We start from the raw sequence: 27,106 nt of genomic DNA, 5'->3' as shown, positions 1-27,106 counted from the left end.
CCCACATTTAGTGAGTAGGAAACTCCAACGCTGTTTCGATTGCTCGTGAAAAACTCCGTTCCACTTGGTTCATAAGAGAATAACCTCACCGCTGAAATCCACTCCATGTTTTCCTGGTTACCACAGCGCTGCAATACCGTTACTATAGTAACGGACCTAACAAAGCCAGTGGTCTCTTCGAGCGAGCGTAAAACACCGTAAAGAGAACCGTCGGTGCTGGTCGAAGCTGGAGGAGGTGACGTCAGTGTCATCCCACAAAGTCCAGCTCATGCTGAAGCCTGACTGTTTGTCACATGGCCCCAGGTGACGTTAGGTTGATGTTAAATCAACTTAGAAAAGTTGGGAGGAAGCTGCTGTTTACTTTCAGTTACAGTAGACGGTTTTATTTGTCTGACGACATGTTGTTGCCTTTTCTGCTGCCTCCCCACACACAATGGACATGAGGAGATTCTAACAAAGACACAGAGAGTTAGAGTTGTTTTCAGCATTAACCCATATTGTAATGAGGCCAGGTTAGCTCCTGTTAGCCTGCTAGCTTCAGCCTCGCCTGTCAGTGCACATAGCCACCTGCTCCTATTCTTATCAGCAAGAATAAAACACATGTGATGGACCGTCAGGACACAGTGGAGCATTATATGAACAGGGGAACACTGATGCAGCAGATGAGGCAGCGCATCATTATAAACACATCCACAACGTTTGTTGTGAATTAAGTAGTTTTATAAGCAAATAAAAATAAAGACATGCATTTATTTGTAAGTTAGTATTTTTAGTGTTTCAGTATTATCTGCATTAAGCAGTTTGGTTCGTTTTTCTATGGGATTTGCCAGTTTTTTGTCCCTGTAAATGAGAGAAGGCCTCAGATGTGGAGGCTGTTAGTGTAGTAGCACCAGTATGTTTGACAAAACTGTTGTTTCACTTGGAATTAGTTTCTGTTTGTCACCGAGTTTTTGTTGAATCTGTCTCTGAAATAGTCATTAAGTGTTTACTTCTGTAGGTAAAATAGTTTAACAACCTGCTAAAATCCACAGGAAAATGCAACTACTTCATATTATTATATTATATTTCATAATATACTGATGTACTTTTTTTCACCACCCACCCACAGAAGGTGTCCCCCCCACATTTTTAATGCTTCCTACGCCACTGCTCTGAACCCTGTGTATGTTTTTGTGGAGTGATGTATTGTTGGTGGACTAAAGGACATTCAGCTCCAACATGTTCATGTTCGTGGCCCGTACAGCTGCAGACACTGCTTTCAAAGACCTCCATGATAGCATCAGAAATGAAACAAAAGCCAGACGGACAGACAGACAAGTGTGCAGCTGAGCCTCATCATCAGTTTGGCCAGCAGGCATCTCACAGTCGGGCTTTTCTCTCCTTTCGTCCCATCGCGATGGGTCTTTGTGTCTGAAAGGGGGGGGGGGCAGGATCACCGAGGCTGGAACCTCTTCCAGGAGCCCCACTTTTTCCCTTCTGGCATGAAACACAATCAATAAGAAGAATTTTCCCTTCATCTCTCTCTCTCTCTGGCTTGTTTTTGTGAGAGATTCCCAGCCTGCGGGGCTTCCTTCACCTCTCCTCATCCCTTCATCCCAAATCCATCCATTCTCTGATGCATATCTGTAGCCTTCAGCCCAGAGGCCAAACAGCAGCCTGTGTGCTTTGTCTCCACACTTGACTTCTTCCCTGGTCGAACCCATTTCATTCTCTCATCTCTGTAATTTTCTGCATTAATTATTCAGGCCCTTCCAGCCTATGAATATAAATCCATTATGTCTGCCCTGCTACACTCTGCTTCAATTAGGAGGCTGCAGATGAAATTATATGGAAGGATGGCAGATCGGCAGATGAAAGGATTCATGAGACTTCACATTACTCTAAAATATTTATGCTACTACTCATCCACTGCAGAGATATACACATGTGCAATTACTTAATGGCTTCTGTATTATTATTGTTCACCTGTCAAGTACCAGGTACGGCCTCCGCAGCCGGCCTCCCATGGGATTCTGCTCCGTGGTTTTCCAACCTGGCATCATGCTGCAGCAAACCCTCATTGATGTGACTGGAATAATCCTGGGAGCACCTCGGTGATAACTGACCACAGATGGATACACCTGGTCAGCAGCGGTGCTCAGGCACGCTGTGGCGATCAAACGAGACTCGACTGGTATGAGCGGGCCCAATATGTGTGCACATGGTGACAATGCAGGATAGAAACACTTCAGTCTGCATTCTGACCCACCTGTCAGTGTGAAACGGATATATATGAGTGGAACTTCATCTGGTACCCTCAGTTCAGGTTGTTCTTCACAGGTCTACACCTGTAGAGAAGCTGAATCATTCTGCATACTGGGACCTTATCTAGGAATTAATATGATGGTGGTCAATGGACTTCTGTCAGTTTAGAAGTTTGTAGATAAAAGAAGTTGCCATTAGTTGTAAAGAGGTGTAGAAGTTTTATTAAGTTTAGTTTGTTGGACCTCCATTCAATGAAAAGTAAACAGTCTGTCACTGTTTATGCTTGGCTCCAGCATCGCAGTGGTGCAACAAAGCTATCTCTTCCTGATGGCAAAGGACACGACAGTTGAAGCTTTCACAGCCCGACATGTCCCAAGATTCATTGCACACACACACATACACAAAAATGATCTTTGCAGTAAGCAAAGGATTGATTCCTTGTGTCCAGTCGGCTTTAGTGTTCAAACATGAATCTGTCTCGACCGTCAGTGACTTTTGAACATCAGTAAAAGGTCACAGGAGTCTCAGCAGTTCAAGATTTCAACCTTTCTGGGTCCTTTCAAATGTTCAGAAACAACTAAACTTTGTGTTTGTCACACCCACTTTGTGTTAGGAGGGGATCAACACAATGATGATACCGCATACAACTGCAGCTGGATGTCACAAGTAAAACAGACTCACAGGTACATCAGGAGCCATTTTCTACAGCAACAATCATGGACGCCAGAACTAAAAAGACTGGAGTCCCTGCAGCAGTGATGGAGGCTGCCAGCAGTAAACACACACACACACACCAGTGACTCACCAGGAATATCCTCTCCAGCTGGTCCTGGATGTCCTTCATCCCAGGAAAGGCAGCCACTCCTTGGATCATCTCGATGAAAATGCAGCCCACTCCCCTAGAAGACAGAACAAGCCCTCAGTGATTAAAAACTTTGTTTGGATACTTTTTGGGGACTGCTGCACTGCTGCAGACGACTGTTAGTAAAGTAAAAGTCATCCTGAGGAGGTGCTGACGTCTGTTTAACTGTATAGAACCAAAAAATCCTCAAATATCAAGTCCAGTTCAACAGAAAGCCAGGATGAAACAAGGTGTGTGTGTGTGTGTGTGTGTGTGTGTCAGCGGTCATTTGTCAGACAGCTACTGTTTTCTGACAGATTCACTTCCTGCCTCAGTGCACACTTGAAAGAGAGAGAGAGAGAGAGAGAGAGCGAGAGATTACCAGAAATCCATCCCTCCAAACTTCTTCATTCCTTCCATGTTTTATGGAATAAATCTCTGTGACCCAGCTCTGACCTCAGCACCGTGGACTTTTACTGGAGCGTGGGGAGCTGCTCTGCTGGCTGAGGCGAATGTGTGAATACAGACAAAGGTCATAAAATAACATTTTTATCTGTAGGGTTACACCTTCAGTGAGAATCCTGATCTGCTGTCAGCTGTAAAGCTGTCTTTAAGGCTTCTCTTTACTAACTTTGGATTTTTAGAAACAGAAACTTTATTGCATGTTCGTGTGTGTATTTTTATGATGATGTTTTTTTTTTAATAGTATGTTATAAAAAGGAAACATGTGACCAGGATGCTGACTTCTGAATGATTCTGTTAATAAATATCAATACAAACAGAGAAGTTTGGATGATTAACCTCACATTATTTTTTATTTTTTTTATTTTAGATACTTTAATAATCCCAGAGGGAAATTGTTTAAGGCTGCTGCCAAGCAGTGTCATACAATGACTAGCAAGGCGCGCCACACAGGCACAGGTGAAGTGTCTTGCCCAAGGACACACAACAATGACTTAGGGAGGAGTTGGGATTGAACCACCAACCTTCCGGTTATTGTACAACCCTGCTATACCACTGAGGTATACTGAGGTATGACATATATTGTCGGTTCTAAATGTGCCTTAAAGTGAGATTTCTAAACTTTATATACTCTTATCAACATTGCAGAGGATGCATATGCTTGAATAGTGCAAATGTTTATAGTCATTAATATTATTGCAACAATCCAAAACTTTGACAGATACTGTGCAGAACATTCTCCATAATAACAGTGTGGGAGACAGAACGAGTGCTTGTGTTCATCTTAATGTTACGGTTACATTGGTGAGGCCAATTAATAGAACCTGTTACAATCTAAAGACTGGCTAACATGACACAGTCTTTGTTTGTTACACAACATGTCACTGTCCTCATTTTATTTCTTCTGTCTCCAGTTGTATCACTAATCAGTAAGTGTGGGAGACCAGAGTGAATCAGTCAGCCACAGGGGCCGGCTGTGCTGCCACACTGTCAGTACGCTGTAAATTAGCATCAGTAAATACTGGCTTGTTTGCTCACAGACAGTTAATGGACCCTCTGCATGGCAGCAGACCTGACTGAGAGGAGACAGACAAACAGGCAGGCTGACACAACACTGATTAGGGCTGTGTATTGGCCAGAATCTGGCGATACGATACATATCACGATACACATGTCACGATACAATACGATATACGATATATCCCGATACTGTAACAAAGACGGTGTATATTGTGATTAGTATTAGAGTATGGAAAGCCTGTTTGGAAAGCCTCATCTGAATACTAGTAATACATCTTTCACAAGAACAATACGTTTAATTATAATTATTTTAACTATAAGAACATTGCACAATGCAACTGTATCTCACATTCACGTTGTTTTTATGCTGTCTGCACCACAAAAGTAAGATGTTGAAATTAATCTTTGCTCATAAATAATTAATAAAAAAATCGATTTGGCCACAACTTAAATCAATACCAGTATCTCCAAATAAAATATTTATATATTTATATATATATATATATATATATATATATATATATATATATAGCAAGCACAATCGGCCCACTTCTGGCTGAATGTTGGCAGTGTTGGCTGAGGATCGGGTCGGCTGAAGCATGCGTTTTCTTGAATGGGCCAAGATTTAAACTACACCTATCAGCTGACACTTTAGGCCTATTTGTGATGCTCCTTCCTCAGCATGGTGATCATGGGTTGGTTTGGTTTATACATGTTCAGATATGGACCAACCCCAGCCCTGTCCTTTAGGATGCAGACGTCCTGCAGCACTGACTACCATGACTAAACCTGTGCATTAATCTGTGCACGATCACACTTGACTGATCTGCCGACTTGACTGATGTAAGTGATAGCTGAAGTGCTAAGGAAGGTAAAAATAGAGCAGTTCCTCCCAGCCTGTAAGCTGCAGTCTGCTGTGATGGATGGCAGGAAGACGGATCTGCTCAACCTTTGGGTCCAGCAAGAGATGCTTCTTCATGGACGACTGCTTTCTGAGGAAAAAGGATGGGTGATTGCCTGTGCGCGTGTCACAGGGTGACTCTCAGCGGAACGGAACGACACCCTGTGGATTTGCCCACCTGCCAGCGCCCTTAAAGCAGACGCACAATCTCTCTGTGTCCCCAGAACCTCTATAGCTGCTCTTTAATTGGATGCTGCACAATGCAGCTGTGGATGTTTGGACTTATCTGCCTGTCCAGACAGAAGGGGTCACCACAGCTTGTCCATTGTCCAAGGTGGCGAGAATAAAAGAAAACGCTTTTGCTGTCTGCCTCTCAGAAACTTCTGCTCTATAACAAAGACAAAACTCCCTGAGTTTAACCCTCAGAACCACAGTTCCTTCTCCTACTGATAGTTGATTATTTCTGCTTCTACAGCTTCTACACACTGACCTTTTACATCAACAGTAGATCCAAATCACCATCGAACATCACGGAATTTTTATTACATGACTGTTGGTCAGAGGTTAATCAATCATGGCTTCCTAGCTGCACCTGAGTGTGCAGAAATATGTATTTTTTTACAGTGCATGCTATATTTGTGGCCATGTTTGAATGGATGCATATAGAATTAATGCAAAAATGTAAAAGAAAAACTCACATATCTTCATATATTTCTTGAATATGGTAACAAATGTAAATAATTTTGTTTCTTTTGAAGCTTTATTATTTTTTTAAAAAAGCATTGTGAATGTGATTTTCTAAGAGAAGATTTGAAACTACATTATTAATCATTGTTCTGGAAAAAGGTTAAAGTTTAAGTCAGCTGATGTGACAACTGTTACCAGTAATTGGACTCAGCTGTGGCTAATTAACCTTCTGTTCTGTGAGGCTGAAATAAACCCCAGCTGTTTCCCTGTATATGTACACTATATATATATATATATACAGTATACACTGTCTCCATGCTCTGCTGATAGAGGAAGCACAACTATTTATCACTCAGAAGGTCAAATGTGTGGCTTTAGCATTCATTTATGATTTTTTTTCTGCAGGTAAGATGAATTATGAGATGCCATCAGTTTAACAGTACTCTGAATTAAGTAGGCCTGTATTTAGCTTGAAAAGGTGCCAGTTTGGGTCATGTGATTAAAAGGTTCCTGCTCCCGGTCCTTTAAAGCAGCGGTCCCCAACCTTTTTTGCACCACGGACCGGTATCATGTAAAACAATACTTTCACGGACCGGCACAGAAAAAAAAAAAAACAAAAAAAAAAAAAGTGCATAAACAGACTCTTACTCTTATGCTTAATTAGTGGGAGCCTTTGAGCTTTCCCAGCAATGAGGCGGTCCCATCTGGGGATAATGGGAGACATGACACCCGAAGTGTGTTTCTTATGTCCAGTCCACTCCGTAATTTTGTTTTGGCCGTCATTAATTGCTTCAGTCGTTCTTGTTCATGTTTTCTTCCATGGCTTGTCTTTTAATGCAGGGTGCTCGGTCTCGCAGTTCTGAAGGCTTCGTTGCCTCATTTGCGAGTCTGTCGCCACATCACTCAGAGCGGACTTGTGTGAGAATCACCTGTTGCAATAAATCCGTATTTTAAATAGGACTCCTGATATAGTCTTTTAAATGCAGGTTTCTTTTTCTTTGAAGGGGTAGGCTCCTCTTCTTCTGTCTCCTCGTTAGGCCTTTTCCCCTTTCCGAAGAAGCTCTCCAAAGACGTTTGTTTTTTTATTTATTTTTGCTGCTTGTGGGCTTAATTTTGGGGCCGTATCCCGTGACCGAGACAAGCGTCTGGGCAGGTGCTTAAAGGCACAGGCGGATGAATCTGATCGATTTATAAATGAAACAGCTGTCAGACTCAGATAATGAATAATATATGTTTTGCTCAGTCTTTCTGTGCGGCCCGGTACCAAATGACCCACGGACCGGTACCGGTCCCCGGCCCGGTGGTTGGGGACCACTGCTTTAAAGGATGCACTTTATGTTTTTATCAGTGAACACTAGTTCTCAGAGTAATTGGAACAAGAACTCTGGAGGAGAACTGATGCGGTTCTTCTTTAACATCAGCTTGACCAAACACATAATGTTAGCTAGCAGCCGATTCAACATCATCCGTGTGTTGTCACTAAAAGACGATACTGACTAAATTATTACAATTACTACAATTATTCTTGGATGGTCAACTGCTAAAAAACATCCAGGTTTCTAGGATGTGTGAAACTTTAGGATCTTCAGGATCTGGTTTCAGCTCATCGTGTCAGTTACATTAGCCAAAACAACAACAGTTAATAGCTCAAGACACAAAAGGACCTTTTTATAGTTTAGTTTTATAGCCAGTTTAAAAGACTAATAAATCCAGAGAATACAAAGAATACATCCTGAGTTTACATTGCTTTGACAAGGTCAGATTTCCGTCTCTGTCCACAGAGGATATGTGTCTCCTGTCCTCGCTCACATGATCTTTAAATGTTTATAGTTTGGTAACTGTTTCATCTCTGTAGCAGCTGTGTGTGTGTGTATGTGTGTGTGTGGGGTGAATGTGATGAATGTGTGTGTCTGTGTGTTGGAAACAAAAAACTAAGGCACAATCTCCAGCAGACCGCAGGGAACACGGCCTCAGGTGAGTCTAAGCTTCTGATAAGTGGGTTTTAATTGGTTTTTTGTCTACTTCATGATGTATTTTCCAGGTTGCCTTTAGAAGAAATAGATCAGAATCTTAATGGAATAAATCAAGGACACACACACACATGTAGGTAAGAGGTGAGGAGTACCCACCACATGTCCAGGCAGGTGGAATAGTCCGTGGATCCCAGCAGGACATCTGGAGGCCGGTACCACAGGGTCACCACCTCGTTGGAGTAGGTATGGCTGGGGACTGACTTGGCCCTGGCCAGGCCTGAGGGAGCAACACAACAACAACCCAGTCTCAGAAAGCATTATCATTGAATGACCTTCAACAGGCTCCTGGAAACAAAGCAGCTGCTAAAATCTGCTTAACCAGACAATGTGGGAAGGATGGAAGGCTAAGGTCCACAGCTTCAGGAGTCATTTTTCTTCCTTTTTAGGATCTTATTTTATACACTCAACAAAAATATAAACGCAACACTTTTGTTTTTGCTCCCATGTTTCATGAGATGGACTTGAAGATCTAAACTTCATTCCAGATACACAATATTACCATTCCTCTCAAACATTGTTCACAAATCTGTCTAAATGTGTGATAGTGAGCACTTCTGCTTTGCTGAGATAATCCATCCCACCTCACAGGTGTGCCACATCAAGATGCTGATCTGACATCATGATTAGTGCACAGGTGTACCTCAAACTGCCCACAATAAAAGGCCACCCTGAAATGTGCATTTTGTTTCTGCTTTATTGGCGGTCTGGGGACTCAGAACCAGTCAGTATCTGGTGTGACCACCATTTGCCTCATGCAGTGCAACACATCTTCTTCGCATAGAGTTTATCAGATTGTCTATTGTGGCCTGTGGAATGTTGGTCCACTCCTCTTCAATGGCTGTGCGAAGTTGCTGGATATTAGTGGGAACTGGTGCACGCTGTCGTATACGCCGGTCAAGCACATCCCAAACATGTTCAATGGGTGACATGTCCGGTGAGTATGCTGGCCATGCAAGAACTGGGACATTTTCAGCTTCCAAGAATTGTGTACAGATCCTTGCAACATGGGGCCGTGCATTATCTTGCTGAAACATGAGGTGATGTTCATGGATGTATGGCACAACAATGGGCCTCAGGATCTCATCACGGTATCTCTGTGCATTCAAAATGCCATCAATAAAATGCACCTGTGTTCTTCGTCCATAACAGATGCCTGCCCATACCATGACCCCACCACCACCATGGGCCACTCGATCCACAACATTGACATCAGCAAAGCGCTCACCCACACGACGCCACACACGCTGTCTGCCATCTGCCCTGAACAATGTAAACTGAGATTCATCCGTGAAGAGAACACCTCTCCAACATGCTAGACGCCATCGAATGTGAGCATTTGCCCACTCAAGTCTGTTACGGCGACGATCTGGAGTCAGGTTAAGACCCCGATGAGGACGACGAGCATGCAGTTGAGCTTCCCTGAGACGGTTTCTGACAGTTTGTGCAGAAATTGTTTGGTTATGCAAACCAATTGTTTCAGCAGCTGTCTGAGTGGCTGGTCTCAGACGATCTCGGAGGTGAACCTGCTGGATGTGGAGGTCCTGGGCTGGTGTGGTTACTCGTGGTCTGCGGTTGTGAGGCCGGTTGGATGTACTGCCATATTCTCTGAAACGCCTTTGGAGACGGCTTATGGTGGAGAAATGAACATTCAATGCACGAGCAACAGATCTGGTTGACATTCCTGCTGTCAGCATGCCAATTGCACACTCCCTCAATGCTTGTGGCATCTGTGGCATTTTGCTGTGAGACAAAACTGCACATTTGAGGGTGGCCTTTTATTGTGGGCAGTTTAAGGTACACCTGTGCACTAATCATGATGTCAGATCAGCATTTTGATGTGGCACACCTGTGAGGTGGGATGGATTATCTCAGCAAAGCAGAAGTGCTCACTATCACACATTTAGACAGATTTGTGAACAATGTTTGAGAGGAATGGTAATATTGTGTATCTGGAATGAAGTTTAGATCTTCAAGTCCATCTCATGAAACATGGGAGCAAAAACAAAAGTGTTGCGTTTATATTTTTGTTGAGTGTATATTAGTATCAATAACAGTTAACGACACAATTGGCTTAAAAAAGGTTTTTTTGTACAATTTTACAGAAATATTGGTCGATCAAATACATCTAAATGTCAACCTTACAATCACGTGACTTGACAAAGCAGCACCTTGTTTTTCTAACATGGCATCACCTGTAGTAGAAAGTAAGGTGCTTTGGCCTCCTTGTTGTGGGCGGAGCTTCATCGTCCATCATTAATGACAGTCTGCTGAATTTTACATTTTTATATCTTTTATTCTTCCTCATTTTTAATTGCAAATCGCTGTGTTATTATGCCTTATAAAGGTGAATCTACTGAAGGATAGTCCCCTGGAGGACCTCAGATCGCCTTAATTTTATCTTTGTTGATCCTGTGAAGCACTTTGTGTGTGAATTGTCTCGTCTTGGCAGATGTGGTACAGTCAGAGCAAACCTGAAGGAAGCTGAGGAAGTAAAATATTCAACATCCCGACCCTGACCCTGATCCTGATCGACCCTGTCACGAAGTTACCTCCATTGCTCTCTGTGTATTATTCTCATCTTGGAATAATGTTGCCATTGGTAGAACATTACCATATTCATACAGTGTTTGAGCGATAAAGCTATTTTTAGCTGAAGTAGTGTATCTTGTGATGGTGGCGTTCGCTTCCATCCTCTGAGGCCGTCTCAGTGGAAAGAGCTGCTCCTGGCAGAGACCTGTCTTTAGTCTGACTTTCGTACACTCAACCGCGACAAGCCTGAGATTGCCTTTCCAAATGGAAATTATGATGGAAGACCTTTGAGATTTCACTTAGAAACCATGTGACATGAGCATCAGTCAGATGAAGCCAGCGAACAAAACTCCATCCAATGAATCAGGTAGAATCTTCTCCAGGCTTTTATTACCGAGTGTATGAGTTTCTCCAGGTTATTCCAGCCCTGCTCCAGCATTTATCTATGAAGTGACACAAACCCTGCCCCCCCATGACAGCTAATGGTAGAGCAGAGTGCAGATGCAGCCAGCTTTAATGAGGCTGATGGCATTACCTCTTTGTCTCTTCCCAAGTGGTCGGAGGGCTTAATTAAAGCATTTAGCTTGGTAAAAAAAGGACTTCCTGCCCTGCTGCCGGGTCCCCTGCGTTGGGGAGGGAGACAGGAGAATAAATGAGTGGAGTGAGGGGGTATTTAACATTTTCTTGTGTCGGAACACCCACAGGAGAAAGGAGTTTCAGCTGGCATTCATCACGGACGAGCACTGTAATTTCCACGCACTGATATAACGTAGAATAGACGGCATCACCGAGAGGCTATGATTTCCACCGCAGGCATCCTGTGTGTGTGTGTGTGTGCAGGAGGGTGTAGGGTGTGGGAGCAGAGACAACATCTACTCATCATAACAGGCCGTGCAGGAGTAGGAGGTTTGCCTGTGTGTAACATGGACAGGGAACAAACTACGGCTGCAGAGTTCATCAGCACGCCTGTCAGCAGGAAAACGACCAGCGAGGTGACACAGGGCAAACACGCGCCGCCTCTGAGCGGGCCATAACTTAAGCCGGTTACGGAGCTCCCTGCAGAATCACAGGGAAGCTACTGTTGCTTTGCATTAAGAACGCATGAAACTCATTGGTTATTTCCAAAACACGGCAACGACGCCACCCATAGGTGCCAGACGCCCAGCTGCTCTCTGCTGCTCTCTCAGTATCACCGCTTTTTTGCACTTATTCCACATAATTGTTTCAAATCAGAGTGTCCGTGTCCGTCAGAGTGTCCGTGTCCGTCAGAGTGTCCGTTAGAGTGTCCGTCTTGAGGACGCACACACTATACTTGTACATTTGCTGCACATTTCAGGGTGGCCTTTTATTGTGGGCAGTTTAAGGTACACCTGTGCACTAATCATGATGTCAGATCAGCATCTTGATGTGGCACACCTGTGAGGTGGGATGGATTATCTCAGCAAAGCAGAAGTGCTCACTATCACACATTTAGACAGATTTGTGAACAATGTTTGAGAGGAATGGTAATATTGTGTATCTGGAATGAAGTTTAGATCTTCAAGTCCATCTCATGAAACATGGGAGCAAAAACAAAAGTGTTGCGTTTATATTTTTGTTGAGTGTATATACATATATATATATATATACATATATATATGTGTTTTTAGTATAACAGTCTATTCAGAAAGACTACTACTACTATATTGTAAACTAGACAAGACTTTTAAACAACTGGTAGTGCAAAACTACCAAACCATGTGTGCCTGAAATTTTGTCCTCTGAGAGTAATTTTTCTGTTTGTTTTGGCCATAACTTTGTCTACATGTGAGCAAATTGAATCATTTTTGCTGAATAAGCTTAATTTTACATAAATTTTATTTAAAATTTTCATAGGTCAACAGTACACTGTGGGCAGATTTTTACCCCCTTTTGTGTTGTTCAGGACAAAAACGTCCTCTAACTTCAACTGTTTTAAAAATATATCAGATAAATATTTTTTTCATATTTTTTTGCATAGACCTTATAATTAACTTCAGTTCTGATCAAAAGTAGTGAAAAAATCACTTGCTATAATTTCAGATTATAGATTTTACAGAATAACCTGGAATTACCATGTACACCTGTGCAACTGTGCTGCCGATCAAAACAAAGGGTGCTGCATACGCTATAGATATTAAACTAAATGCATTTTTACAGCAAATTAAATATGAAAAAAAAGCCTGCAGCTGTGCCAATGTCTTTGATATGTTTGTCATGTGATTACTAATGGACAAGTGAATCAATCCGGGATCATTAACTGCACAGAGAACAGCAGAATTGTCAAAGTAAAGTAAATTGTAAACATCGATTTTTTTTAACCTGGATGTGTGACAGCGGTCCGAAATTAAAGCATAAAGATAAAATATGATGTGTAAACCAGTGTTAATTTTGTTGACGAATCATTTTCGTCATAGTTTTCGTTAACGACCTTTTTTTGCTGATAAAAACGAGACGATAACTAAATAAAAACTAACGCACGGTGCCAAAAACGAAGACGAAATGTATTGACACTTTCGTCAACGAATAAAAACGAGACGAAATTATTGATGGAGACGAGATCCAATCAGAGCAAATTTTGTTTGTGGAAGGGAGGGACGAATCAAGAGACGGCGGCAGAGAGCCAATCAGAAGTGATCTCTCTGCGTGAGGACGTTACCCCGCGTTGCTGGAAGAAGGCGGACTCATGCATGGTCACACAAAACAGGAGAAGAACAGACACACAGACACGTTTGATGTCAAGACAAACAGGACGGTTCAAACCGTGTGGAGCGACTGTCAGCGGTAAAAACACAACAAACGTGAAGCGACGTTTGCAGACGAGTCATCTTAACTTCCGTTCAAAGATACACGTGACAAAATCTATAAATGAAAACAGCGCTGATGGTTTTACGGCATGCGACCTGTTTCTAAGTTGTCACTGAAGTGTTTTGCTGTAGTTATGGAGGATTCATGAAGAAGGTCATGACTGAACAGTGTGTTCAGGGAGAGCAGCTCACTGTTCACTGGTTCTTAGGTCATAGCAATTAAATAAAGAGGTGTTTGTTTCAAATTACACAAGTTAAAGCTGTGCCTGTTTTATTGCACAATCAAACCTTAATTATTTCATTCATATTTCATCAAAAATATATATCAAAGAATTTTAGTCGACTAAATCCACGGCAGATTTAGTCGACTAAAATTCTTTGATATTTAGTCGACTAAAACTAGACTAAAACTTAAAAAATGTTGATGACTAATATGTGACTAAAATAAAATGACATTTCAGTCACAAGACTAAAATAAAAACTAAATTAGAAATTGCTGCCAAAATTAACACTGGTGTAAACCACATAAAGCTAATTCCATGTAAACAACAAGCTGGTGTAAACAAAATCTCCTCCTCCTCCATCTGAGTCCTCACTACGAAAACACAGTCCAGCTTTCCACCCACAGACCTCAGCTCGCACGTTACAAACACTGTGATTTATCAGCTCGCTGTGTTTTTCTTCCTTCGACATCTGAGTCACCTTGTGCGCTGTTCTGTAGGTAAGCAGCAACATGATGGTGGCAGAGGTGACGTCGAGCCTCAACCTGCCCACGTCTAAACCCCATGAGTCCCACAATGGAGGAGGTACTACTTTAAAGGCCTGACCTGTGGATCCACACACACATAGACTCACACCAAGACCTTCAGCCACCTTCATCTACTGTGGCTCTCCAGCTGACCTGGCTTCCTGTCCAGGTAGTGACCAGGATGAAGGTCAGCAGTGAATTATACATCACAATCTCACACACACACACACACACACACACATCAGGGGCCATTAAATATATAGCGTGGAAGAAGAGTAAGAGGAAGACAGAATGAAGGAGGACTAAAATAGCCTCCGTCCCCGGGGGCATCCAGCCCACTGTTTCACCTTTTGAAGTTCATTTGGATTTTAGCAGCAGTTTGTTGTTTCCGCCTGCTTCTCCTCCTCCTCCTCCTCCTCTAACACGCAGCAGACTGCAAGATTTACTGTGCTGGACGCTGCCAGGAGCTACTTCAAACACCGAGCGAGATAATTTCAAGGAAAGAAAACAGTTCTGAACCAAACACAGTTTAATGCATTAAAAATGATCCACCTTACAGGCAGCAGACACGCCTGACCTGCACTGGGTCCATTCATTTACAGCTAGAAATCTCTTCTCTTCTCTATCATTATCTTTCTTCAGATCAAATCATTGATAAAGAAAAAAAAAGTGTTCAGCAGGGACATTCCATCCACCTGTTGTTACACAATGTTGGGACATTTAAATTAAAGAAACTTAACTAAGTATCACAAAAAATGTAGCATTTAATGGCAACAATGTCAGAAGTTAGAGCTCCTGGTTCCATCAAGCCCATGCAGCATTTGTAAAGTCTGATGAACGTTACTGCAACAATTAGGTTTGAAGTGTCATAGTACACATTTGAAGACGTTTCCACTGATTTGTCCATAACATAGAACACACTGACTGATTGATCGTGGACAACAACTCAATCATGCAAACAATCACCAGCTGACTTCTGCATTAAGAGTTCCACTTCTACAACTAAAAACAGAGCAGCAGGACACTGAAACACATGGACACATGTTGTCCACTTATGTTCTGTCACATTAAGTGCTGTTTAGTGCATTGAAGTGGGCTCTTATGTTCAGTATATTGTGCTGCAGCTTCTTTGTAGTTAAATAGATCAAATCTTTGCAAGATGAATTTTTTCATTTTCTTAAAGAGTTTAGTGTTTAATTAGGTTAAAGTTATTTTGTTTAAAAATGATTTTGGATAAAAAAAAAAAATCTGTGCCTCTGTTAGATCCAAATAGTGTGTGTGTGTGTGTGTGTGTTTGCAGTGCACCACCTGTCATTGTCCCAGCTCATTTCCCAACACAAAGTGGACTGTAATGAGCTCTGCACGGTATTAGCCTACATGAAACCAGTCTGGTCATTAACACACACACACACACGCACACACACCCTGTTACACCATGCAGTTTAATTCAGTTTGGTTTGGACTGAAAAACACACACATCACTGGCCTTAATTCATCCAACGGACTTCAAACGACCATCTGCAACCTTCAAATATCCACACCTCACACACACGCACACACACCAGCCCACCGGCCTCGGTGCCGTGGCTGTAGGCGCTGGGTGGAACGGCACACTGGGGAGCGGCAAACTGTCTGTTCCGGATGCCTGCAACATTCCTCCAGCTCCATTGTCACATTGCTTCACTCCTCACACATCATTATCCCAGCAGCTGTTACTCCGCAGCACAACTCCCCAGGAAATAAACACACACATCAGTACACATTAGCTAGCTGCTGCCGCACTCACTGACTCAGAAAAACTTGTTTTCGGAAGCTCAGTGTCTGGGTCAACAGTAGGGGGCTCTTTGGACCTGTTGGTAGACAGGGACACAAAGATGTAGCATCTTCAACACTTGAATGTGAGTTTCCATAGAGACGGGCGACACAGGCCTCCTCCGAAATCATCCATCATTGGTCAATCAATCCAATCAACATGATGGTCAGTTTTAAGAGGACTGACAGATCAAAAACAACACACCTCCCACCTTGTTATATGATAGTTAATAGAAATGTACACACACTGGTTTTGATGATTATGAAAGTTTCTGATGGATGGAATAATAATAATAATAAAGGAATGTGGCATATAGTGAACTATATACATGGAAGTACATGTTCCATATTCTTTATTACGGAGGCAAAGCTCCAACCTACAGTCTAGCCCTTACCTCTGCTCATGAGCCTTGGCTAGTGACTGAAAAAGGTGATCGAAGATGGACTCATACATTCATGAAAAAAGAGTGGGACCATTTTGGCATTGATACAGTGTCTACAGTATCTCATTAAGAAGCACGACTAACTGTGAGAGGGCCTTGGTGCAGACCCCAGAAACCCACGTGGCCTTGGGACAAATCAGGAGATGCTTAGTCTGCTACCACCCTGACCTCCACCTGGATAAGCAGCAGAAAACAGACAAACTGATGTGTCGGCTCTCAGGTCAAATGTGTTGGAATAATGTTAGCCGTGACTTTTAACTTCTACTGCACAAAACTGTTTGTACAAAAACAGAAAGTAACTCAACCCAACCTCACCCCAAGTGATTGTGGTCAGGCTGGTATTTGATGTTTTTATTTTTGTGAGCAATATCCGTGACCAGATATTTAATTTACTGCTAACATCGGACATTACTAACACCCGCAGGTAGTTAAGTAGGCTACATGCTAGCCACATGTTAAAAAAAACTTAACAACTGATGGGAATACTGTCAGTTAGATCCTGTGTAATCAATCCGGCTACAGCAGGATTCAGACCGTATCCACTATGAAAGCTTTTCCAGGAGTTTATTTTCGACACGGGTACAAAGGGATCAACTGTGTTCTGGACCGAAAAAAAGAAAAGAATGAATGAAGCGAAAGAAACCCGCGCAACACATGTGCACACCGTGTCCTACCCTGGTCTGAATGGGGGCTTATGGACATGCGTAGATGGAGGCCTATGGAGGCAACAAAAAGCATAAAGTGTTGTTCACCTTTTCAGCACATATTTTGGGTTAACCCCCTTAAAGTGGTGACAACCATACAACGTCCCTAAGATCATGCTGCCAACAAGACTTAAACCAAGCCACACAAAGTGGAACTGAGATCAGGGCACTGGGAAGGCTTCGCTGAGTCCCACAGACGCTCCCGGACAGTCATTTTATGTGTGACTGAGCTTCAGATAAGGTTTGTGGGCACCGAGTGCAGCCTGTGCTCCAGCTTGGCTGTGGACACCGGCAGCATATGGCAGCGCTTCAGAGTTTCAGCAAAAATGCAAAAAAAGTCTTTCAGCGAGTTCATCCCAACTGTGGGTCACCCCCCCCCCCCCACCCTCTGAAGTATGTGGGCTGTGAGCTGTGCTCGTCTGCTGTTTCATTTTTTATTTTTTTTATAATTAGGGGCTGTCTCCGGGCTGAAGTCATTTTGTGTCTGATGACAAATGACTTGGCTCCAGGACAGTGGATGAAAAACTCTACGACATGTTAGCATTAATGGAACTTTAAAGCATCAAACTCTGTGAATGGGTGCTGACATCAAAGCAGAGATGACACTCTGAATTAAAAAAATTCAAACATTTGTGGAAGTATGTGAAAAAAGACTGTAATGACCCATTAAAACTGCAGTGTGCCGGTTAATATACAGTCTCATGCTGGCACAAGAAACTGAACTGGAGCCGGCCCTGCTAATGGAGAGCAGCTACAGTTTGGTAAGCTTACATAGGATTCATTCTAAATGCTGATTTGGTGTGTATGTGTGTGTGCACAGAGAGCATCGATTTTCAGACACCTCCACTAAACAGACAATACAAATTCCCAGCACCCCCCTTCCACACACACACACACACACAGCTTAGCTGCCCTCAATTAGCGGTGCCCTTGATATAGAACATGTGGGCTCTTCAAAGCCTCATTTATGAGCTGGTTGTTTGTGTGGCTCATTAAAAAGAAGTGAGTAAACCCACATCGGAGCGGAGGGGAGCATCTGGATCAACTCGCCAACCGGCAGCAGGGATACGGAGCTCTGCTGCTGCTGCAGTGGATGATGCTGAGTCTGCTAAGTCAGCTACTACCAGATGCAGGAAATACAACACAAAGATGCACATCACTGGATATTCAGAGTCTGATCAGGTCAGCAAGAAAGTGATATTTGCAAATTTATAATAATAACAATCTATTCAGATTTAAGGTGGGCACACAGCTAAAACTGGGTCCTCTGTCTCCAAGCTGCATTGTGGAGTTCCTCAGGGTTTAGGACTTGGCCCAACTGTATTCACTATTTACATCAATGCATGCCTCAGAATGTTTTTCACCTCAGGCCAAGTTTTTAGATATTTCTAAAGCATTTGTGTCTTGAAAGTCATTTAAGACAGTGGTCCCCAACCACCGGGCCGGGGACCGGTACCGGTCCGTGGGTCATTTGGTACCGGGCCGCACAGAAAGACTGAGCAAAACATATATTATTCATTATCTGAGTCTGACAGCTGTTTCATTTATAAATCGATCAGATTCATCCGCCTGTGCCTTTAAGCACCTGCCCAGACGCTTGTCTCGGTCACGGGATACGGCCCCAAAATTAAGCCCACAAGCAGCAAAAATAAATAAAAAACAAACGTCTTTGGAGAGCTTCTTCGGAAAGGGGAAAAGGCCTAACGAGGAGACAGAAGAAGAGGAGTCTGCCCCTTCAAAGAAAAAGAAACCCGCATTTAAAAGACTATATCAGGAGTCCTATTTAAAATACGGATTTATTGCAACAGGTGATTCTCACACACCAAGTCCGCTCTGAGTGATATGTGGCGACAGACTCGCAAATGAGGCAACGAAGCCTTCAAAACTGCGAGACCGAGCACCCTGCATTAAAAGACGAGCCATGGAAGAAAACATGAACAAGAACGACTGAAGCAATTAATGACGGCCAAAACAAAATTACGGAGTGGACTGGACATAAGAAACACACTTCTGGTGTCATGTCTCCCATTATCCCCAGATGGGACCGCCTCATTGCTGGGAAAGCTCAAAGGCTCCCACTAATTAAGCATAAGAGTAAGAGTCTGTTTATGCACTTTGTTTTTTTTTTGTTTTTTTTTTTTTTTTTTTCTGTGCCGGTCCGTGAAAGTATTGTTTTACATGATACCGGTCCGTGGTGCAAAAAAGGTTGGGGACCGCTGATTTAAGACACAACTACTTTCTATGTCTTGTTCTTTGGACGCAGTGATGGATCAATCATTCATACATGAGCACCAAAGATGGAAATTCCAGCTTGGGACTGAGGACTAAGTTTAATTTATTGTAATAGAATCCACTACTGATATTTGCCAGCTCAAACTCAGCTTATCTCAATTCATTTTTTTTCATTTCAACCATCCCTTATCTGTCCCCCTTTGTCCCCTGAATCCTATCAGCAGACAGCCTCTTCCCCACTGAGTGCTCTGCCACCTCTCATTGTATCTCTCAGCTCCTCCTTTGTTGACACTCTGCCTCTGTCCCTCTCGTTTACCCCAACCAGAGCCACGGGTCTCAGCTGTCGGCCGTTAGTATTCCTGCTGCCAAGGCCAGGAGACTGCAGGGAGCCCTGGCGGCCACACAAAGTCACACACACACACACACACCGCCACAGCAGACTTGAACAGCCTACACCTTCCTCAGCTGGCATCCCTCAGGCTGATTCTGTGTTGTGTGGATGTTTGTTGACGTGCCTCACCAGCAGACTAATAGGCCAGGGGATTTTTACTCCTGCTCATTTGGTATTTTGTCCATTATTTTTTTCCCTTCTCATTTCCCTTGGAGTAATTTTTCTGCACTAATATAAGGTTTGCATTATTGATAAAGCTGCCACAGCCCCCACCATCCGTCTGGGCACAGTGATGGTGGGAGGACGGAGAAAGATGGATGCACATGGGAGGCGGAGGGTTTGAAGGACTGGGCGGATGAGGGCTGCTGGACTAAGGAAGGAAGGATGGATGGACGGATGCAGGGATGGGTGGATGGATGGATGGATGGATGGATGGATGGATGGGTGGATGGACGGATGGGTGGATGGACGGATGGATGGATAGATGGATGGGGTGCAGACTGGCAGCTTATTGGTCCCACAGGATGCCCAACAGACCATAAAAAGCACCGATCACTGAACATGGATCTGAGCCATATGGTGCCACTTCAGCAACATGCAAACACACACTCTTTAATCTCAATGTGTCTTGTGTACAAATGGGAATTTTGGCACTAGATGAAAGATCCAGGAGAACAATGGTCAACTGAGTCGTCAACATATTATAGTGTTGGCTAAAATCTTTGACAGATGGAAGGATCAACAAAAAAATCTGAAGCCACCACAGTGAAGGGGCTGATGTAACAGAGGCGGCTGACTTCATGTCAGACTTTTATTCTTATTCTTCCATGGATCATTTTCCTGCTGTAAACTTGGACATTTTAACATAAAGGTCGATGAGGATCGGTTTGCATTTGGAGCCAGCCTCAAGTGGCCATTAGAGGAACTACAGTTTTTGGCCCTTCCACACGTTTTGTATATTTTTTTTTTATTTGCAGCACCTGAAATATATTTGCAAATGCACAAATAACAAATAATGTGTAACTGTGTAATCATTACACTGATGCCATGCTAGGGCTGATGTGCAGTGACAGCACTGATATTCAGCATTATTTCCAGGTCTGACACACACACACACACAAAAACCAGCATCAGTGTCCAGACAACTCACCGAAGTCAGCGAGTTTGAGCTCTCCGGTGTCGCTGATGAGCAGGTTCTGTGGTTTCAGGTCGCGGTGAAGAATGTACCTCTGGTGGATGTAGGACAGGCCTCTCAGCAACTGGAACAGGAAGAGCTGAAACACAACAAAACAACAGAAAAACAGGTGAACAAAGCCCATCCCTCACATCTGATGCTACATGTTTTTACACCACGCTTTATTAACTGTCCTCCCATTTGTGTCTGCATAATTCTGAATCTCTCTCTCTCTCTCTCTCTGTGCTGTGGCACATTAAACTGTGCATGTGGAGTGCAGAGAGGTGTGGAAAAGCCTTTTCATCACATCCCTGTGACTTCCCTCCAAGTCTAAATGAGAGTAGGCATGAACCGCTGCATGTTATTTAAAAAATAGCTCAATAAAAGCACCGTCTCCCTCACAAAGGAACACTAAAATCAATACAGAGCCATCAGTCAGGAACACAGCCATCATTTCTTCCACTGGAATTATTATGAACTGCTGCACTGAGTGAAAATTAAACTGTCTCATACTGCTCCAAAATGTGCAGAAATGATAGTTTATGACATGCTTTATCATTTTTGTTTGACATAGAATGGTTCGTTTAAAAGTAGGAGGCTGTTTGTGAAATGGCAGAGTTGTGGCAGCAGCTGCGGAAATCGCAGCAGACATATGGAGCTGGGTGGGGCGGCCGCCTCCTTTTCATTTTCTGTAAATGGACTGCAAGGAGCATGAGAGGACTGCTGACAGCAGGGGGTAGGAAGACAGAGGAGGAGGAACTCTGACCCAGAAGGGACGTGGTCTTTCATCCCTCACTGAACACTTTGCGTCTCTGAGTCCGGTTTGCACATCAGACAGAGGGAAGCTGTCGTCCTGGTGTGTTGAATATTGGATTTGTTGGTGAACTGGCTTTTATGCAAATGAATATTAAATTCTAGCTTTGCAGCTTAGCTGTTTAAAATGCCCACTAGCTGTAGCTGACACATCCTGAGGTTTACAATTCAAAATGCAATGACACGCATGACAGAAGCTGCTAAAGCTGCAATAATGAGTATTTTTATGTTTACAAAGGCTCAAAACCTGCCTAAAACAACCAATCTGCAAAGAAATCAACCAAAGTGTTGCAGAGCCTGATCAACTATATCTATATTGTCATATGTGACAAGTGTGGACGAGTCAAGGTGAGACAGAAAGTCCGAGAAAGTCTTGGAAAATGGACAGAAAAGGTTCATTCCGGCTTCTCTGATGTACAAAAGAGAGATGTCAAAATACATTGATTAATCTGTGACACTCAATGCATCAGCTGCAGATGTGGTAGGCTGCAGCATTAATAAAAAAGGGTGTCCATTTACTTTTGACATCATTATTGGCAGATACTGGCCTTAAAATGAAATAATGGCCAATAAAATGCAGATAACAGCCAGCAGTGTAGCATAGCTGCTTTGTGCTTTAGATAACATCGGTATTCCTTCACAACACAAGTTCAGTTACCTGATTTAAATGCCGTATTTTCCGGACTCTAGGTCGCACCGGACTATTAGTCACACCAGCGGGGCAGTGTAAATCAGTAAGTTTTTAGAGTAACGTTGCCTGTTGAATTCCTCTTAACGTAAGTGGTGTGGCTGCAGGGCATTGAGAGTGAGACACGCGCATTTCAACATGTCCTCACGTGGAGAAATGATTAGCCTCACCGCACAGAAATTCCTATAAACATCCTGTAAATGAGCAAAAGGCGACTACTGTGCGCTCATATAGCTGTCTGGAATTAGCGACCTGTCGACCACGCGCGTCACCTATGCTCGATATGCAAAGTGTGGACAAGCTGGAGGTGGAAGAGAACCATCAGGAGCGGGACAGAACAGCTACCATTATATATGTAATGGGACGTCAGGACACATATACACGTATATTTTTTTTCATAGATAAGTCACACCTGAGTATAGGTCGCATACCCAGCCAAAGGATGAAAAAAAGTGTGACTTATAGTCCGGAAAATATGGTACTACAGCAACGCTTCTGCAATTAGTTGGAAAATATATGTGAACATGTTGTTTATCAGCACTGAAAAGGAGCTGAACATTAGCTCAGAGGTTATAACCATGCAGCAGAATCTCTGCAGAGGCTCCAGGTGTGGAGAGGTCAGCGTGGTCAGTGAGGAAGCGAAGCTGTGGAGCAGAACAGGAGGAAACCAGCCCACGATGTGCTAATGTTACAAGCTTGTGTTGAAGAGCAGCTCTCTAGTAGTTAAAAACTGCAGATCAAAAACAATTTTCCTCACTCATTCATAAACAACGCTCATGAAAATGCATGTGTGCACTTTTTGCTGACATGTCATATGAATAAAGATCAAACTGCGTTTACATTTACATTTTTACAGCCAATTACTTCTCAGCTCCTCTCACCTGCCTGCGGTGCTCATAAACCCGAGCTGCCGTCAGAAAACTAATTTAGTTTTTTAATAAACGCTCACTGCATGAAGAGTAGCAGCTAAAATGTGCCCAAATATTAAACTTGCCTTGTTTTTTTCCACTGAGATCTCCCAGTTCAGACGTGTCAATCAACAAATAATGAGGCGTGCACGAGCAGGCTCTGTGTTTCATTCCAATTCCAGCATTCCTCTCTCATTTCTTCTCTCGCTGATACTATAGTCGCGGCCAATTAAGCTGATTGAAGCACCGTGGAGCCCAATCAGGGCTGGGGGCCCTGTCTGGCATCTGGAAGTCACCGGGTCAACAGTTTACTATTCCTGCACTCGGCGGGTGAGAGATGAACCACGGTGCAGAAAATTAGCATGGGAAATGTGTGTTTACTCATGTATATCAAACACTCCTCTGAAAAGCCCTCGTCCTGTTAGCAGTGCAACTGCACGGCGATAAAATGAAAGAAAATTCGCTCTTTTATTCTCTGCAGTCAGCACTTCAATTCAAAAACTCTTCATAAAAAGGAGTTTTTTTTTTTTTTCCTTTTTCAGTTTGAAGCGGCTCGGCACCATTTGCATTCTAATATCTCAGAGAAAGTGAGGTGCTGAGGGCAGTTAGGAGCCTATTCAGACACTGACAGGTCTGACAATTGGAATAAAACAGAGTGCCGAACAATTGTCGATGAACAATTTTCAAGTTAAATGACGTCAGTACTGTTAATAACAGACCAGATGAAAAGGTTTGTGTCACCATTGGTGTGACAGGTCAACCTGATTCAGCATGCTCACTGGTTTGTTGACATGTCAGCACACCCAGCTATAATAAGAGACTTATAGATCTCCATCTGTGTGGATGTACTGAGAGGAACCTTTCATTTACAAGGGGAGGAAACACGCTCCAAACATACCAAGGTGAGAATATGATCCTAAGAACAACAAAAACATCACAGAAAATGATTCATGTGAGTTGGTTAACACCTGGTTCATGAATTGATGAATGTAACATGTTTGCTGAGCGGCTATAAGCATCATGATTCATGAAAATCTTCACAATCCCCCAAAAACTTCAGGAGGTCAAATTGAAAATCCACCTGATGGATTCAAAGGTAGAGGTTTCTATTAAAAGTGTCAACTTCTGTGTAACAACTGAATTTCCAACTAAAGCTGGCTGTTCCTACTGCACTGTGCCCTGGGCCTTGGCTTTCACCTAAACGTGTTAAACACCTGAAGCCTACTACAGGAGGTACGTCTCCTGAGGAATCCTAGTGCACTCTTCTTTGGCGAATCTCTCAAGCTCCTCCAGATTTGATGGTCTTCTGGCATGGACCCTGGTCTGCAGCACACTTACTGAAATTTATGTGAAGACTTAAGATGTGTAGATCCATCAGTAATGATCATTTTGTTGTCCTGGAGGTAGTTCTTCACTGGAGACGTGAAAACCACGATTTCCACATGTACTTCTAAACTTTATGTCTTCTATTTTTACTTTGTGATGTTGCTGCAGGTTTCCTGCAGACTGCTTCAGGTTTTCTTTCAGATATTCAGACAGTCTTCTTTTTTTCCTGATGTCTTACTGACAGGATCCACAGTTCCAGACTGACTGAATCCTCCTCACAGCATCATACTGCCACCACCGTGTTTGACTGTATGAACTGTGTTCTTTGGGATACTCCTCTCCTGTCTGTCTCCACATGAAGACAACATCTCTGTGACCAAAGAGCTCTAGTTTAGCTTCATCCGACTAAATGACTTCCAGTCTGTGTGATCTGTCTCCAGGTTGTTCCTAGCATACTTGCTACTGGCTTGGAGGTGTCTTCTCTGCAGGAGTGTTTCTTGGTCTGCAGCCTGCAGTCCATTCCTGTGCAGGACTCTAGTGACGGTTTTCTCTGACTCTTCAGTTCCAGACTTGGTTAAATCCTTCACTAGTGTCCCTGCAGTTGCTCTCAGCTCATTAGACACATCTCTCACTATTTTTCTTTGCAGAACCCTCCAAATTTCCACTTCCTACCTCTGCCAGCCTTTCTTTTCTGCACTGTTTACCTCTCCTGAACTTCCTAATAAAACCTCTCACACCAGTTCTTGAAACTTAGAAGTACTTTAATAAACCTGGGCCTAGTTTTTCGATTGTGTGGAAAAAAATCAGTTACTGTGTGCAAATTCAGGACTTTAATTAAGGAAAATATATATACTATATATACTAGAGTAAGTGAGCAGTCACTTCTCAACAAATCGAAGTTCTGAATCCAGAAGAAGCGTCCAGAAGAAGCGTCCAGAAGAAGCGTCCAGAATGAGCGACTACTGGTCTTCACGGGTCATGTAGCATTCATGTTTGTTGAGTGGAACATAAAGAATGTATTTTTTCCTCTGTAGTGAAAACCCTGCAGAACATCCACTCCATGTGTTCATGTGTGAGCGTCTTTTTAATCATGATGCATTATTAGTTTGTAACTGCAGGAGAAATAAGCCGTGTGATCGTAGTTAAATCAGCCATTAACATATTCTATCACCTGAGGTTTGACCCAACTACACGAGCAACAATCCGTCATCAGCACTCCAATAAACAGGCTGCCATTTGTCTAATGATGAAACAGTTATTGTCATCATACCCGAGGCAAACACAACTCTCTATCAAGATACACATTATGAAAAAAAAAAAAAAAACGTGTGGATGGGATGGCCCCTATTATCCATCAGTAGACTGTGCTGGAGCTTGGCTTTTTGTGTCTCATATTCAATGTGCAGCAAAGCGTGAGGCAATGTATCAAAGTGACAGCAGTACACTGGGGTCCAGAGTCAGTTTCACAAGGAGAAACACAAAAAATAAGAGCGGCTCAGACCACAGAGGGGAAGCAGAGGTACTGACTTCTAATGTGGTGTTAAAGTGAACAAGCATAATCAGAGCGGGGGGGCCAAAACAAAACACAACAAAACCCTGATGACAAACAAAAAGAGGAGTGAAACCTCGTCTGAGAGATGAGTGTGGACTAAAGACTGAGTGAGAACTGTAATGCTGAAGACACGATCTGGGGAAAGGTTCCTATAATTAAACATGTTTTCATATAGTAACCTGTCTGGAGCAGTAAAATCATCCTAGTGACACTGCACACTTTACAGAAGCACTGGATGTCTCTTAAAGTTACCTTGCTAACTAGGTAGCCATATCACTACATGGTGGAGTGTGCATTAGATACATGGTGCCACATGCTGAAGGGGGGATAGAGGTTGCTGGTTTTTGGCTAAAAGCAGAGCTTCCTTGAGCATCCTTCACAAAAGGAAAGGATGTGATGCTGTCCCCATCATTTTTCTACATTTGAGGAGATTATGAGGAATGTTTGTTGAAAAGTAATCCTGTATCATTTCCTTTACAGATAATGCAAGTAGTCGTCAAATTTGCTGACATCAAGCGTGAGCCACCTTCATAGAGCTGACTTCATATTGTGGCTTTATGTGTTTGATGCTGACACATGGTGTAGCACATCGGACCCATGGATCAGCACCTTCATCAGATACCCAAAGTCAGTCAATATCAGGGCTGATATTCAAGATCGGTACATTTCTAGTAATGTGTAAAGCAGAGGATCAAGAGTCAGACGGCTCTGGTCACCTGTCGTCCATATTGACAGGCTCACTGATGATTAAAGTGCTATCAGGCGCTTCCCTT

General features: G+C 43.0%; 1 protein-coding gene across 3 annotated transcripts in view; it reads right to left on the bottom strand.

Annotated features, from left to right (window-relative positions):
* The window catches only part of cdk14 (cyclin dependent kinase 14), a 140,188-nt gene that overhangs the window by 55,706 nt on the left and 57,376 nt on the right, over positions 1–27,106 (bottom strand). For all 3 annotated transcript variants that reach the window (XM_028425956.1, XM_028425957.1, XM_028425958.1), the window contains 3 exons: positions 21,023–21,146; positions 8,285–8,405; positions 3,050–3,143 (listed from right to left, as the gene is read on the bottom strand). In XM_028425956.1, coding sequence (XP_028281757.1) covers positions 3,050–3,143; positions 8,285–8,405; positions 21,023–21,146 — 339 coding nt within the window. The remainder of the gene's footprint in view (positions 1–3,049; positions 3,144–8,284; positions 8,406–21,022; positions 21,147–27,106) is intronic.

This window comes from Parambassis ranga, chromosome 16 (genome assembly GCF_900634625.1).
Source record: "Parambassis ranga chromosome 16, fParRan2.1, whole genome shotgun sequence".
In the NCBI taxonomy this organism is placed as follows: Eukaryota; Metazoa; Chordata; class Actinopteri; family Ambassidae; genus Parambassis; species Parambassis ranga.
Note: the sequence above shows the minus strand (reverse complement) of the source record. Positions and strands in the feature narration are given on the sequence as shown.